Consider the following 17,724-nt stretch of genomic DNA (forward strand, 5'->3'; position numbering starts at 1 on the left):
GAGGAAGTCGCCTGGTAGAATTTTGCACAGAGCATAACTTAATCATACCTAACACTTGGTTCAAGAATCATGAAAGAAGGTTATATACATGGAAGAATCCTGGAGATACTAGAAGGTATCAGATAGATTATATAATGGTAAGACAGAGGTTTAGGAACCAGGTTTTAAATTGTAAGACATTTCCAGGGGCAGATGTGGACTTTGACCACAATCTATTGGTTATGAACTGTAGATTAAAACTGAAGAAACTGCAAAAAGGTGGGAATTTAAGGAGATGGGACCTGGATAAACTGAAAGAACCAGAGGTTGTACAGAGTTTCAGGGACAGCATAAGATAACAATTGACAGGAAAGGGGGAAAGAAGTACAGTAGAAGAAGAATGGGTAGCTCTGAGGGATTAAGTAGTGAAGGCAGCAGAGGATCAAGTAGGTAAAAAGACGAGGGCTAGTAGAACTCCTTGGGTAACAGAAGAAATATTGAATTTAATTGATGAAAGGAGAAAATATAAAAATGCAGTAAATGAAGCAGGCAAAAAGGAATACAGACGTCTCAAAAATGAGATCGACAGGAAGTGCAAAATGGCTAAGCAGGCATGGCTAGAGGACAAATGTAAGGATGTAGAGGCTTATCTCACTAGGGGTAAGATAGATACGGCCTACAGGAAAATTAAAGAGACCTTTGGAGAAAAGAGAACCACTTGTATGAACATCAAGAGCTCAGATGGAAACCCAGTTCTAAGCAAAGAAGGGAAAGCAGAAAGGTGGAAGGAGTATATAGAGGGTCTATACAAGGGCGACGTACTTGAGGACAATATTCTGCAAATGGAAGAGAATGTAGGTGAAGACGAAATGGGAGATACAATACTGCGTGAAGAGTTTGACAGAGCACTGAAAGACCTGAGTCGAAACAAGGCCCCGGGAGTAGACAACATTCCATTAGAACTACTGACGGCCTTGGGAGAACCAGTCCTGACAAAACTCTACCATCTGGTGAGCAAGATGTATGAGATAGGCGAAATACCCTCAAACTTCAAGAAGAATATAATAATTCCAATCCCAAAGAAAGCAGGTGTGGACAGATGTGAAAATTACCGAACAATCAGTTCAGTAAGTCACAGCTGCAAAATACTAATGCGAATTCTTTACAGACAAATGGAAAAACGGGTGGAAGCTGACCTCGGGGCAGATCGGTTTGGATTCCATAGAAATGTTGGAACACATGAGGCAATACTGACCTTATGACTTATCTTAGAAGAAAGATTAAGGAAAGGCAAACCTACATTTCTAGCATTTGTAGACTTAGAGAAAGCTTTTGACAATGTTGACTGGAATACTCTCTTTCAAATTCTAAAGGTGGCAGGGGTAAAATACAGAGAGTGAAAGGCTATTTACAATTTGTACAGAAACCAGATGGCAGTTATAAGAGTCGAGGGGCATGAAAGGGAAGCAGTGGTTGGGAAGGGAGTGAGACAGGGTTGTAGCCTCTCCCCGATGTTATTCAATCTGTATATTGAGCAAGCAGTAAAGGAAACAAAAGAAAAATTCGGAGTAGGTATTAAAATCCATGGAGAAGAAATAAAAACTTTGAGGTTCGCCGATGACATTGAAATTCTATCAGAGACAGCAAAGGACTTGGAAGAGCAGTTGAACGGAATGGACAGTGTCTTGAAAGGAGGATATAAGATGAACATCAACAAAAGCAAAACGAGGATAATGGAATGTGGTCGAATTAAGTTGGGTGATGCTGAGGGAATTAGATTAGGAAATGAGACACTTAAAGTAGTAGAAGAGTTTTGCTATTTGGGGAGCAAAATAACTGATGATGGTCGAAGTAGAGAAGATATAAAATGTAGACTGGCAATGGCAAGGAAAGCGTTTCTGAAAATTTGTCAACATCGACTATAGATTTAAGTGTCAGGAAGTCGTTTCTGAAAGTATTTGTATGGAGTGTAGCCATGTATGGAAGTGAAACATGAACGATAAATAGTTTGGACAAGAAGAAAATAGAAGCTTTCGAAATGTGGTGCTACAGAAGAATGCTGAAGATCAGATGGGTAGATCACATAACTAATGATAAAGTATTGAATAGAATTGGGGAGGTGTATGTGGCGCAACTTGACAAAAAGAAGGGACCGGTTAGAAGGACATGGTCTGAGGCATCAAGGGATCACAAATTTAGCATTGGAGGGCAGCGTGGAGGGTAAAAATTGTAGAGGGAGACCAAGAGATGAATACACTAAGCAGATTCAGAAGGATGTGGGTTGCAGTAAGAACTGGGAGATGAATCTTGCACAGGATAGGGTAGCATGGAGAGCTGCATCAAACCAGTCTCAGGACTGAAGACGACAACAACAACAACAGTTTTGTTTTCTCACAGAACAATATTTGTCACTATTTCTGCTTATTTCTAACAGGGTTTTTAATAAATTATCTTCCTTCAGCTATAAGTTGCAATACAAATTTAGGAACTTCCAGTGGAGGGAAGCAGCCAAAATCTGTTGTTGCTATGATTATTCCCTTCTGTTCTAGAGTACTGTGAACAGTTTACTTTTATGCAGAAACTTATGTGGAGTTGCATAGGTCCATTGTTTCTATCACTGTAAGGAGGAGAAACTTAAAAAGTTATTGATGAGACTACACAATGAAATGTATGTTGTTGTACTGCATTTACAAAATCATATTATTGAAAACTTAGGCATTCTGCTGAGGTATACCAGCTTTGGTCCCTCATCACTACTGCACAACACTTATTAATCCTCAAGCAGAACACGAGAGGGCTCACAGCATATTTGTACACATGTAAAGAGTAGCTTTGTTTTTGTTACAAAGATAAACATGTAGGAACAAAATCTTAGTTTAGTTAAAAATGATTAACTTTCATTTTATGACCTGTATCAGTGTTTAACTAAACAATAATAAAATAAACTTTCATTATATCACTCTGATGCTGCTTAAAGTGTTACCCAACAGTATTGACACATTCGAAGCCTTAAATAGTGCAGCTGCATCAGACCACAGCCAACCACGCATTTGACTGCTAATTATCTCATAAACAACTGCCTCATTGTGGGATTGTGCAACTAACTCAGAATCTGTGTCATTTTCTTGCACAGATCTTTCATTTTTTTCTGACCTAGCTTGCCATTGGTTTCATATTACTGCTGCTCAATTGGACGTATGACAGCAGAAGTTAGCAATGTGCCAGATGAAGCAATGATGAAGAAATAGGTATGGACTCACAGCAACAATGGAACAGTACAACAGACTTATTTGTGGTTTGTGCACTTTATACACAGGAGTGTCTGTTCAAGGGTTAAAGTCACATTTCCACAGGCAACAAAAACTTGCACAATCATCCGCCCCCACCACCACTGCCTCAGAAGCCACATGTGCAGTCAGAATTCTACTGGAATTGTTTTCAACATGATGTCAACTCCAATAAACCATGTGGATGAAAAAGTAATTTTGGAGATTTTAGGTCAATGGTACAGAAATGTTAATAAACACAAATGAAAGTATTTTGAACAGAAAATCAACTGTTGTTTGAAGAGTAAATGAATGAATAAAACTTGATTTTGATTCCTATTGAGCCATATTTCTTGTTCCGTACAGAAGGCAGATACCCATGTCAGATGACATGGCAACTTGCATTAACCCATTAGTGCCGTGTGTTGCCATATGGCAATGTTTGTAACACTTTTTTTAAAATCATTGATTCCACGACATCAAGGAAGCGAGAGTGTTGGCAGCACTGGATTCCGTTCCGCAAGACTGTAAAGATCACAACAATGCAACATTTTTAACAATACATTTAAATTCTGCAGCGTAAGCAGTGTTGGAAGTCGTCGTTTGCTGAATGACAAAGAAAAATGGAGTATAAGTTCGAGTAAGTATGATTTACACAGTAACTTACAATATATAATTTTGTTTTTTAGTATGGTTGTGCTTTAAATACTCAAATACATATTCTTTGGAGGTTACTGCTTGCTGTGAAATAAATTACATTCGTTTAGGCCATTTGAACGTCGGTTTTGCCATATGGCAATGCTAGGCGCTTGTACTCAGTAAAAGGACGAATTTTCTCTTTTTCATTTTAGAAGAGGTTTCTCGCTTGTTGAGGTGCTGGAGATTCTTTATAATGATGATATTGGAGGTGATGTGTTTGTTGAGTCCCCAGATCCGAATGTAGACATAGATGAAAATTCGGGAAATGAACATGTTGTCGGGTAAGTATACCTATCATTGGTTTGTAATTGTTTGTATACTGATGCCGACTTTATTATGATTTGCTATTTCATTTCTTATTTTTATAGATTATTAGACAACCTGTCCTCTCGTCAACTATGAGCTAATGCTGAAAAGGATGCCAAATAACGGAAGGATCGGTGTTGATTATGGTCACTGTAACCCACCGGCACCATAAATGCGTACTGCACAAGATCCAATTGTACCTGAATGTTAGATGTCGCCATACAAAACAGTTGGATTTTGTATAATAAAGCAAGAAACCAAACTATATCAAGAGAGAAGTAGCAACAGTGTACTTGCAAAGACACCAAGCTTCACCAAAAGGAGCCGGGAGACCATCTGCGTCAAGGGCATGTTCCGACAGCCACATATCAGATTCAATTAGGTTTGATAAGACTGACCACCTCGTCCAGCACACAGAAGGAAAGAAGAAGAAAAGGTGTGCACACAAGGACTGTAAATCTATTGTGAGAACAATGTGTTCAAAGTGTAATGTGGGATTGTGTATCGACTGTTTTCACGTAAAATAATGCTGAGTTCAAGGTTTGATTTTTGATTATTAATTGTACTGTGTTATAAAGTATCAATCGTGTGATGAAAACTGAATAATAAATTTGCACAAAACTTGTATATGTAATAAGAAATTTCAATAACCTACTTATTTTAGTTGAAGTTTTAATCCATATAAATTTAGGTAGTGAAGGCGCCTAGCGTTGCCATATGGCAACATCAAATATCTCGCTAATGGCGGTAATGACTTTCGTTGAAACAACTCTGTTGTGTCATTTATGCCTTTTACAGACATACTAACGAAATTTTTTTTTTTAATCACGAAAAAATTAATTCCGGTGCTAATGGGTTAAGCTGCATGTAATGCCAAGGTACCTGACAGCTGGAGATTCTCTCAGTGTGTTATGCTAGCTGCTACTTACAGTAACCAATAACAGATTGGAAAGTAAAATTCTAATCTAAACAGTACTCTCCTTTGAAACTTCCTGGCAGATTAAAACTGTGTGCCGGACCGAGACTCGAACTTGGGACCCTTGCCTTTCGCGGGCAAGTGCTCTGCCAACTGAGCTACCCAAGCACGACTCACGCCCTGACCTCACAGCTTTACTTCTGCCAGTACCTCGGCTCCTACGTTCCAAACTTTACAGAAGCTCTCCTGCGAGCCTTGCAGAACTAGCACTCCTGAAAGAAAGGATATTGCGGAGACATGGCTTAGCCACACCCTGGGGGGATGTTTCCAGAATGAGATTTCCACTCTGCAGCAGAGTGTGCGCTGATATGAAACTTCCTGGCAGATTAAAACTGTGTGCCGGACCGGGACTTGAACTCGGGACCTTTGCCTTCCGCGGGCAAGTGCTCTGCCAACTGAGTTCTGCAAGGTTCGCAGGAGAGCTTCTGTAAAGTTTGGAAGGTAGGAGACGAGGTACTGGCAGAAGTAAAGCTGTGAGATCGGGGCGTGAGTCGTGCTTGGGTAGCTCAGTTGGCAGAGCTCTTGGCCGCGAAAGGCAAAGGTCCCGAGTTCGAGTCTCAGTCCAGCACACAGTTTTAATCTGCCAGGAAGTTTCATATCAGCGCACACTCCGCTGCAGAGTGAAAATCTCATTCTGGAGTACTCTCCTTTGTTTTAATTCTTAGAGTTAGTGACAGTTCTGAAAGGTCAAAGGTTGTAAACTTTACTTTTTCTGTACTTAATTGTGTACCAGATGTTGTACTATTTTCCATATCCAGTCATCATTCAGTGATTTCACCAGTAAGAACATAATTGGGAGTTGCACGGGATTTTTATTTAGGTCAAGAGTAGCAGTCTCCAGCATACTTATTTTCTAGGAACACTATACACAATCATGACTTGATTGCAGTGTACATCGAAAACATCTGCACGAGTTAAGTGCATGGTACACACAATTATATGAGTGTGGATAAATGACAATTATGGCTAGAATCATACCGCAGTGTAACAAATTTAAGAGTTAAGACCAAACTTCAGTGACTGTAAAACATAAGTTATCTAAGAGCATTCTTGATCTACTACTCATGAGGAGGAAAGCTGTTTTGTTCAATCCTGTTTTGTTCAATCCTGATCACTTTTGTTCAAGGCACTGATCTAAGATCATAATAAAATAAGTATCACATTGTTGGTTATCAAATGTAATGACATGTAGAATGGGACATTATTGTGTATTCACAACTGAAGATCAAATGCTGTATCATTATTGTCATGTGCATTGTGACAGATTTACTATATGCTGTATTTGTTCCTGATTTATAATTGAATGGAGATTTTGGTTATGGGTTGTCACATATCTGATTATGATGTCGCAACACAGTTGAAGATGATTTGGTTATGACAAACTAGTAGTGTAATTAATTAATACAGCTGTATGTAACAATTAACTTTTCAACAATTATTCAGATGGAAAAACCACACATGAACCAAAGAACTATATTAATATCCTGAACTTGCTATTGCACACACTACATGTAGCAAGGAGCCCCAACATTGCAAGTGCAGTATCCTGCAATGTAGCATTCTGTGTCATCGGCTGGCTGTGTTGCTACACAGTACAGCACAGTGTGGCATTTCCACTGTCGAGTATGTGACAGGAGCCCACCTCCTTTCTTAAAATACCCAGATGGAGGGAGCTCTGCTGGTAACATCATTCCTTCAGTGTCGTGCATTCAACTGGCACAGCCTCTGCACCAGTCATTGGTGAAATGTATGGCTAAGTTACTCCAGCCACACCAAACAGCATAACTGACTAACCAAAGCTGCTGATCTACAAGTCATCAGCTAGCCCTGATGTTCTTTGCTACAAAACTTGGTCTGCCAAAGCAAGCCTACAGAGGGGGTGCCACTGCTTGACACTCCAGCCAGTCTCAGAGTGTCCCAGGTTTGACATCGTGCTTGCACACTTCTTGCCAGCATCGCAGAGTGCCAGCAGTACTCTACTAGCTGCTACTGTCTCAGCATACTGCTGGGGATGTCACAATTGGCACATAGGCCACTACTGTCGAAGTACTGTATGGAAGGAGTCAAGTAATAAACAATGTTCCTGTTGAGTAAGCATTCCTGTCTCTGTGCATGCAGCAATACTGCAGAACACGTCCCACAGCTTTCTGTTAAAGCCACTCCACAGACAGAGCCGGACCTCCCATAACAATTATAATCATTCTATTAAAAATAATACAACTGTACTTAAATGTAGTAAATTATTTGCAAGATTGTACTGTAATTACAATGCAAGATCAGTTCTAACTTCACTGCATTGTCCTGTTGTAATCCCTGGAAGCTTAAAGGTTACACAAAGAACATATTACATATAAAATCTTGCAGTTCACTAAATATCTTCAATTACGACATAATGAGTCATAATTGGGGACAGCCAACTCATACAAATATCTGGGTGTATCATTTTTGTCCAAGAATGAAACGGAATGATCACAGAGGCATAAAGCAAATGGGGGAATTCGTGTCACTGGCAGGATGATGGGAAAACGCAATCAGTTTAGAAAGGAGATCAATTACAAAACACTCATACAACTTATTGTAAAATAGGGCCAACAAAGGATACTGAATGTATACAAAGAAGGGCAGTATGAATAGCCACACATTTACTTAACCTGAGAGAGACTGTCATAAATATGAAAAAAAAACCCTGAACTGGCAGAGCTTGGAGATAAATACCAACTATCCCATGAAAGCTTACTTTTATAGTTTCAAGAGCCAGTATTAAGTGAGGTGAGTTGTTAACATCCAGTAATTTGGACTACTGTGATTTTTGTTTCAGAATATAACAAAATATATTACCTAGAATCTGCAGCAGACTTTATTATAAGCTCATCAGCTTTCTGTCCAAACAACACAGTTCCATGGCCATTGGCTTCAAAATATACACCAATATCAAATTCTTGTGCCTTGTGATGCAGATGTTTGACACCAGTTGGTACACATACTACTGGGACATGCTGAAAGGAAATATTTAATTTACAATATTTTAATGTCGTGGAATACAGTGCTGTCTGCAGTGGCACTAGGTGTATTATACTGTATAACAATAACTTTCGTATCTCTACATGAAATGCCTTCCTTATGTTAATTGACCTCAGTCATATTTGTTAATTACAAAAAGTCTCTTGATACAGATAGATTGTAAGAGTAATGCTCTTAACAGTGTGCATCCTGATGTGAATAGTGCCACATGGAATTACCCTGTATCAGAGGTATAACACTGCAAAGATTATGGCAAAATGCACACCAATTCTGAGCCATGTTACGATGGACATGAAAGGTGAGAAACAAGGATTGCTAGAGTTTAATAACAAGTTGACCACACATGAACAAAGAACACAAACTCAGTGAGGAAAGATTGGGTGAAGGAATTGGTTATGGATTTATTGAAGGAACCACTGTGAGACTTAGGCACAGCCCACCATAAATTAAGAAATTAATGACAATCACAGCACATGGTGCAAAACAACTTTTCATGTGTTCTTCCTTTGTTTTGTGTAAGTAAATACTGCAGGAAGTGAATCTACCAAGAAGAGAGGGTTGTTAGGAACAAAGAGGGAGGGAAGGGCATTGTGGAAAAGGGGAGAGGCCTTAATTACATCACAATGAGGATTTTTACGGATTGCTTGATGAGGAACAAAAACGAGTGGGCTGCTCAGCAACCCATCTGCATTACAGACAGCAAGGTGACTCAAAAGTCTGTTACCCTCTCGACTAAATATATAATGGGTGACACACAGACGGTTTACTTGAGGTGTCCGATGGCACATTATCAGCAAGTAAACTGGTTGTGTTGGTCCTAGGCTCTTGGCTTCAGAAGCACTTAGGTCTGGGCAGACACTAACTGCAAACACAGCTCTGCTGTGGAACACCACTGTCCCCACATCACACCAATTCTTTCGGTATCCTGGCAGGCCACGAGTAGGATTGTCTATGGCCTTATTACTACACATGAACTGTCGAGTTGTTTGGACACAGTTTAAAGACCCCTGGAAGTAACGGACTGGCGAAACAAAACTTGGTTAAATACACAATGAAGCTTAGGTACCCAACTGTTATTATGACCTTTCCATTTGAGACTAAAATATGCTCAACAATGGATCCTAAAAGGGGGTGAGGTGGAGTTGAGAGAAGTAAGATAAAATGGGATGTATACCATAATGTATCAATGAATATATTCAATTTTTGAGAATATTTCGTAAATGGATAGATAAAAAATCTACTCATCAAGTGGCACTAGGAGAACACACATATAAAGGTAAGGAAATTTGCAAGCTTTCAGAGGCAGTGACCCGTTATTTTGGAAAAAGGGTTGAAGGAGAAGGATTTGTGAAGTTTAGGAAATGGGAAGAGTTCAGAAAAGTTGCCCAGAACCCCAGATCAGGTGCGACTTACCGGACTGGATCAGAAGGAAAGACTGATTGTTTGTAACTGCATAATACGAGATTTGAAAATCTGAGAGCTTATAGGTAGAAAATAGAACAATATGCAATATAGAGATCACTGAAAAAAACACATAGTCCACAAATTAATAAGAGTGGAAAGCTAAGTGCATTGTATGTGGTAGAGGGGGGGGGGGGGGGGGGGGGGGGGAGAGATAGACAGGTCAGAAAATAAAACATGTAGAAAACTAAAAGAGAGTAAGTGAAGGAATAGTTACAGAGAAGAAACACTGAGACCAAACAAGTTAACATAAATTAAGACCGGGCCACGTGGGTGGTGACAATCAAGGGCATAATGTAATGCCAGTTCCCACTTGCGGAGTGCTGAGAAAAACTGGTGTCTAGGGGAAGAATCCACATGATAACTGTGTTGAAAGATGCACCAAAGTCTTAACTGTCATGTTGTAGAGCATGCTCTGCAACAAGTCTTACAGTGCAGACAGTCACAGGGGTAGGAGCCACAGGGTACGAAAATGGGTGTAGAAGGAGCATAGGGTCTGAGTCCAGGTGTGGTGAACAAAATTGCAGACACAATTATCATTTCAGGTCAGGATTTTAGGAAGTCATTGCCTTGTCGAAACAGCTAATTAATACATTTAAGACCAGAACAATATTTATTGACAAGGGTTGTACTCCAAACTAGTTTTTTTTTTTTTTTTTTTTTTTTTTTTTTTTTTTTTTTTTTTGAGGGATCAAAAGAGTACCAAGATTGGACATGGTGGCCTTGCAGATGCAGACACTTTACAGCACTGCATTATCATTCTCACCTCATCCTTCACTGCACATAATTACCTCAACAGCCTAGTTCAATAGGAGATATCACAGGTCATCATGCCCAATCCTGGTACTGATGATCCTCTTTAAAAAAAAAAGGTACTTCCTCAAAGCTATGACTTCCTAAAAACATGCACTGAAATGAGCTCCATTCCATCCAACACTTTGCCCACTCCTAGAATAGCTTTTTGTTGCCCTCCCAATCTCCAAAATATCCTTGTCAGACCCTAGGCTCCTTCTGTCAAGTAAATGGTAAAACATACTACCAAAGGGGGAGCCAACTGTGAAATGGCACGTGCAATGTATCACCTGCTACGTAAACTCTGTTTCATCCCTTTTTACACTGGCATGACTACCACCAAGTTACCAGTTAGGATGAATGGGTATAGACAGAGGGCAACAGACAGTATCCTGTGGCACAGCATGCTCTACAACATGACAGTCATGACAAAGGTGCCTGTTGCACAGCACTGGTCACAGGGATTCTTCCCCTCGACACCAGTTTCTCAGAATTCCGCAGGTGGGAACTGGCATGTGCTGGCGTATGTCCTTCCCCACCCACCTGGCCTTAATTTGTGTTAACCTGTCTGGTCTCAGCATTTCTTCTCAGTGACTTCTTTTATTTACTCCTTTTAGTTTTCTATGTTTTTTATTTTCTGAGCTGTCTTATGTACCCTGCACCACCTATACCACATACAATGTACTTAGTTTTTATTAACTTGTGCACAATATTTTTTTCAGTAATCTCTAAATTGCATAATACCCTATTTTCCACCTTTAAGTTCTCAGTTTTCAAATCTCATCTGATGCAGTCCCTAACAACCAGTATTTCCTTCTCAGCCAGTCTAGTATTACCTGACCTGTAGTTCTGGACAACTTTTCTGAACTTGCCTCGTTTCATACATCTCACAAGTCCTTTTCCTTCACCCCTCTTCCTTCTCCTTCAATCCTTCTGCCAGAAGAAGGAGCCACACTCTCTGAAAGCTTGCAAATGTTTACATCTTTATAGGTGTATTGTCCTACTGCCACTTTTTGAGTAGATCTTTTATCCATTCAATTACATTATATTTACGATAATTGGTTATTTTTGTTGATATATTAGCCCATGCGACCATCATTCCTTCTTGTGTAAGCCCCCTGTCAGTCTTTGTTGTGTAAATAAATAATCTGAACTATATTTTTATCATGAATTTACATTTAAAAAAAATGACACTGTATATTTTAAAAATGTAATTTATTGTAAAATTGTAATTTTAAAAATGTTACCTAATTCTGGTGAAAGTAATTTCATGAGATTGGAATGAAGAAAGAATTTGTATTGTGGCACATGTAGTTTGAGAGTCATGCGAGTACAAATCTACTGTCGAGTACAGCAATGGATTGGATTGTTTTGTTTTAGGGTACAAAAACAACTGGAGTCATAAGCGTCCAAGTCAAAACTATAGAACACGAAGACAGACAGGAGTTAAAAAACGACTACATGTCAGTCTCAATCGATGTAAGAGAACACAGCTAAAAACAGGGATGTGGAGAAAGGTCTACAAAATACGCCATAGAGAAATGGAGGTCCAGAACTAAAAATTAAATGGCCTTCACCATATTGCTACGACCGGATAAAAAGTACAACGTGGTTGACAGCCAACATTGTTCGTTAAAACGGCTGATAAATCCGACAGCAAACCCAAGTGGGAATGCAAACGGTTAAAAAATGAGCATTCCCTCAGGAAATGGCGGACAGTTAAAACCTGGGCACAATGTGCACAAAGTGGTGGGGGAGCACCACTTAACAAATGGCGATGGCTAAAAAGGCAGTGTCCAATATGCAACCTAGTTAAAATGAACTCCTCCCATCAGGAGGGACAAGTGGAGGTCGTCCAAGCCGCTGGGAGAAGCTTAATAATTTGGAGCTTATTCCCATGAAGGGAGGACCAATGGCAATGCCAAAGTCGCACCCCCTCCTGACAGATGGCAACACAGATATCATTGGAGGGAATATAGGAACTAGTGGGATGAGGTATGAGGACTGCAGTCTTGGCAGCACTGTCAGCACCCTCGTTTTCTGGCAGCAAGAGTGAGCAAAAGACAGTTTTCCTGGACCTCTTGCACTAAGGGATGGGTGGTGTACAGTGCACAGAGACTTTGAAGAGCACAGAGAGAGTCTGAGCAGGGGACACAATTGAAAAGCCTATGTCGACAGATGTACTCCGTGGCCTGATATAGGGCGAAGAGCTTTGCTGTAAATACTGAGCAGTGTGCCAGAAGCCAACACCGAAAAACATTGGTGCCAATCACGAAGGCACATCTGACACCATGGTCAGTTCAAGAGCCATCAGTGTACACAAAGGTATTATCATAAAGATCCATGCGAAGGTCGTGAAATTGGAGATGATAGAGCGAGGCTGGAGTACTGTCATTACGAAGTGAATGAAGGCCAAGGTGAACACAGGCCGCTGCATGAAACATGGTAAAGGGTTCACACCACCGGGAAAGTAGCAGGTAGTGTGAAGTTGAGCTGCCGGAGCGAGAGCCAAAAGCAGACCCCAGGAAGTAACAGAGAAGAGGGACGCGCCCCATTCTGGCGATCAAAGGAGTCACTGAAGAAGGAGGTATAGGATGGGTGGACATGCTTGGCAGACAAACGGCATGCATACCTGCTGAGGAGAAAGTCACATCGGTAGGACTGATAGTTCAGCAGCTTCAGCATACAGACTCTCAACTGGGCTAGCGTAAAAAGCGCCATGGCCAAACGAATGCCACAATGGTGGATAGTGTTGAGATGGCAAAAGAGGGACAGATGTGCAGACACACATGAAAAGCACCCATAGTCTAGTTTTGAGTGAACAAGGGACTGGTACAAACAGAGGAGGGTGGTTTGACTTGCACCCTAGGAAGTACCATTGAGGACACGTAGGACATCGAGGAGCTGTGTACAGTGGGCTGCCAGGTAAGACACATGGGAGGACCAAGAGTGTTTCCTATCGAGCATGAGCTCCAAGAATTTCATAGTTTCAATGAATGGAAGGGTGACAGACCCAAGATGTAAAGATGTTAGGAGAAAACATCTGTGCTGCCAAAAATCATACAAATGGTTTTGTCAGTGAAAAAATGAAAGCAATTGTCGATGCTCCATGAGTAAAGATAATTGAGACATTGCTGAAGATGCCAGTCAATGAGACAGGTCCATGGAGAACGGCAATAGATGCCAAAATCGTCAACAAAAAGGGAGCCGGAGATGCCCAGCAGGAGACAGACCATTACAGGGTTAATGGCGATAGCAAAGAGGATGACACACTGAACGGAACCTGGAGGCACAGCATTTTCCTGCATAAAGGTGTCCGTCGAGGCAGAACTCACATGCACCTTGAAAACTCAAGTCTTTTAAAAATTCTTCAAGGAAACTGGGCAGGCAGCCACGGAGGCCCCACATGTAAAGAGTATAGAGGATATCAGTTCTCCAGCAGGTGTTGTAGGCCTTCTCCAAATTGAAAAACGTGGCCACAGTCTGAGATATCTGCAGAAAACCATTCGTGACATGGGTGGACAAAGTGACAAGATGCTCAACTGCAAGATGGCACACTCAAAATCCACACTGTGCAGTGATTAGAAAATTGCAAGACTCAAGACATCATACCAGCCATCGATGAATCATACGCTCCATAACCTTGCAAACACAGCTGGTGAAAGAGATGGGACGGTAGCTAGAAGGAAGGTGTTTGTCCTTAACGGGCTTGAGTATGGGTATGACAGTGGCTTCACGCCAGCATCTGGGAAACATGCCCTCTGCCCAGAGGTGGTTGTATGTATTAAGCAGAAAGTACTTACCAGCAAGAGAAAGGCACTGCAATATCTCAGTGTGAACAGCATCTGGCTCTGGGGCGGAGGATCGAGGTGAACTGAGAGCATGATCTAGCTCCGTCATAGTAAAGGAAGCATTGTAGCACACACGTCTCTGAGAAGAGGAGGGTTTGCCCGAGCCTCCTCTGCTCGTTTCCAATGGAGGAAGGCAGGGTGATAGTGGGAAGAGCTCAAAATTTCCGCAAAATGGTGGCCCAAGGTGTTGGAGATAGTAATAGTGTCCATGATGACATCGTCTGCTACTGTCAAGCCAGAAATGGATCTTGGTTCCAGCGAGCCGTTGGAGGTTGGCCCACACATTAGAGGAGGGGTAGACTGTTAAAAGAACTAGTGAATGAAATCCAGCTAGCTTTTTTGCTATCACGAAGTACGCGACAACACTGTGCATACATCTGTTTATAATGAATATAGTTTGCCATCGTAGGATGACAGTTAAAAACGTGGAAAGCACATCTCCACGCACAAATTACATCATGGCATGCCTCAGCCCACCAAGGGACTGGGACACATCATGGTAAAGAGGAAGTGCGAGGAATGGAACATTCTGCAGCGGTAAGGATAACATTTGTTAAGATATTGCACCTGGTCATCATCACAACTGGGGAAATATTGTTATTCAAGGGTCGTCAGGGACGAATAAAGCCACCAGTCAGCATTAGTAAGCTGCCATTTGGGTGTGCACGCAGGTGGGATAGGAGTCAGCAAACAGATAGCACATGGGAAATGATCACTAGAGTATGTGTCAAAAAGAACGGACTACTCAAGACAATGGGCAAGCTGAGCAGTGCAGAAGGATGGGTACAAATGGGAATAAGTGTATGAGGAGTCAGAAAGGAATGTAGGTGCTCCTGTGTTAAGGCAGAAGAGGTTAAGTTGATTAAGGTCGGCCAAGAGGGCACCTCTGTGACAGGTTCTGGAAGAACCCCAAAGAAGGTGCTGCACACTGAAGTCACTGAGCAGCAGAAATGGGTGAGGATCTGCCCATTAAGCTGGAGAAAGTCTGCCCTGGTGACATCGAATGACAGAGGAATATAAACGGTACAAAACAAAAACTTCAGGTAAGGAAGAAAAATGTGAACTGCAACAGCTTGAAGACTGGTAGTCAGGGAGATGTGTTGACTATGAACGTCATCCTGTATGAGCAGCATGGCTCCCCGATGAGATGGTATGCTGACCTCACTGGGAAGGTCTAAATGGACAAGGAAGAAATGTGAAAGCTCAAAGCAGTTGTGAGGACACAATTTTGTTTCCTGAAGGCAGAGTCAAAGGGGACACTGCAATTCTAAAAGCAGCCGTAAATCCTCTTTGCTGGATTGAAGGCCATGAACGTTCCACTGGAAGAGGGTCATGATGAAGAAAAAATGAAGGTGTGTCACCTCGGCGACTGCCGAGTGTCAGCCTGCGAAGACTCGCTGCTACAGTGTACAAAGGCAGAAAGATCCTGCTCCATGCGGTCCAAGAAGCATCAGCTTTCTTGTGATGTCGGTCAGCAGAGTCCAATGCAGAAAAATGATTGGTGGTGCGCACCGGTGACACGGAGGCCAGCTGAGTGAAGGTATTGCATGGGGACATCGTCAAAGAGGTTCTTCGAGTTGGCGAAGGAGAAGACTGTTTGCCTTTGTTGGACTTCTTCAAGCCTTTCTGGTTAGCAGAGGAAGACTCAAGTGTTTGTTGGCTCGAGGGATGTAGGAAGTCTTCACAGGAATACTACTCCTGTCCTTTGTGGCCTGCAGGTTGTGTAGCTGGTGACTTCACCCCTCAAGGCAAGAGTTTGATGGCTTGTTGCACAGCCAGACAAGACAACAGCGAGGCTACCTTGACACTGGGTAATTTCACAACCTCAGAGCTGAATTTGAAGTCGCATGTCTGCATGGCCACGTCCTTCATGGAGTGAGATGTAGCGAGAACAGTACTATACGTGCCAGACAGTAGAACACAGAGTTTGCGACTAGCCGATAACTTGCGAGTGACCAGGTAAGGAACCTTTTCTTTTACCTGGATCTCCTGGACAGCCCACTTATCAAGATACAGGGGACAATCTCGAGAGGAGGCACCAGGGCCACTGCTGTAGTTGATACAGCGGGGAGAAGGAGGTGGACAATCGCCCTCGTGCACATCCTTACCACAGGTTACACATTTGGCCGGGTATCGAAAAGACATTCAAGTGTGGTTTAATTACACTCGTAGCAGCACATCAAGGTCAAAATGTATGGTCGCTCTGTGATAATTTCATGGCCTGCTTTGATCTTGGACGGGAGAACACTTTACCAAAGGTGAGGAAAAGAGTGCGGGTTGGACACTAAGGAGGAATCCAGCTTTTTCATCACCCAATGGACGGCAATGACACCCTGATCAGAGAGGTATGATTTGGTTTCGACCTCAGTCAGTCCATATAGCAGCCTAGTGTAAATAACACCATGGGAAGAAATCAGAGTTCTATGGGCCTCGACACAAACAGGATAGCCATGGAGTAGTGAAGCAGGAAGCAGTTGTTGTGCTTCAGAATCAGAAGTGGTCTCCAAAAGCAACGAGCCATTCTGTAAACAAGAGCAGGATTTCACAGGGGTTGCATCAACACCTTTCTGATAATAAACGGATTTACTGTTGCAAAGGATTGACCGTCTTCAGTACGTGAAACCATGAGGAACCATAGTGCAGATGGAAGCGTCCTTGAATCACTAGCCTCATTCCATTCACATTTCACAGACATTGTTTGTGAAGATGATTGGCTCATTGCGAGAAAATCCCCCGTGATTGCCAGTGTCTCCGACAGCACGCTCCTTCCAACTGGCGGCCCCCTTCACAAGGGGGCGCACCCGCCTTAGTTGACTGTTCACACCTCAGGTCACACCTCCTGAACACCTGACAAAAGGACCAGTTGGCAATATGGGAAGGTGGCAGCTCAGGCAATCAACCCTCCCTTGGCCTGGCCTGTACCAGGGGGTACGTGCAAACCCTACCTGTTGACCCGGAGCTGGGAATTATACGTTACCCAATTACTTGTTACATGTCAGACTTGTGGGCCGGCCTTCACGAATGCACAGGGAGGAATAAGAAAAAGAGGAACCTCAAACGTCGAAGCAGAGGAAGGATAGAAGAAGGTAAAGAAAGAAAGGAAATAGGAATGAGAAACAGTGGTGAGATCATTCTTATGTTAGCAATGGACAGTGTGGAACATTCCCAATAACACCCCAGACATGTTCCCAAAGGGAGGGGAAAAAGAATAGCAAGAGGATATACATGAAGCATGATAGGGAAATTAATGTCTGAAGATTGCCTTGTAAGCCGAAAACTGGTTAACAATAAAAGTAATATTGTAGAACAAAAGCAAACTGGTGCTTTTCATTTATTAACTGTATATAGACTTAGCTGTGCAAATATCATACTG

General features: G+C 42.0%; 1 protein-coding gene across 1 annotated transcript in view; it reads right to left on the reverse strand.

The window, feature by feature from the left end:
* The window catches only part of LOC126175753 (phosphoacetylglucosamine mutase), a 135,136-nt gene that overhangs the window by 4,332 nt on the left and 113,080 nt on the right, over positions 1-17,724 (reverse strand). The window contains exon 9 of the mRNA XM_049922718.1: positions 8,065-8,222. Coding sequence (XP_049778675.1) covers positions 8,065-8,222 — 158 coding nt within the window. The remainder of the gene's footprint in view (positions 1-8,064; positions 8,223-17,724) is intronic.

The sequence above is a fragment of the Schistocerca cancellata genome, chromosome 3 (assembly GCF_023864275.1).
Source record: "Schistocerca cancellata isolate TAMUIC-IGC-003103 chromosome 3, iqSchCanc2.1, whole genome shotgun sequence".
Classification (NCBI taxonomy): domain Eukaryota; kingdom Metazoa; phylum Arthropoda; class Insecta; order Orthoptera; family Acrididae; genus Schistocerca; species Schistocerca cancellata.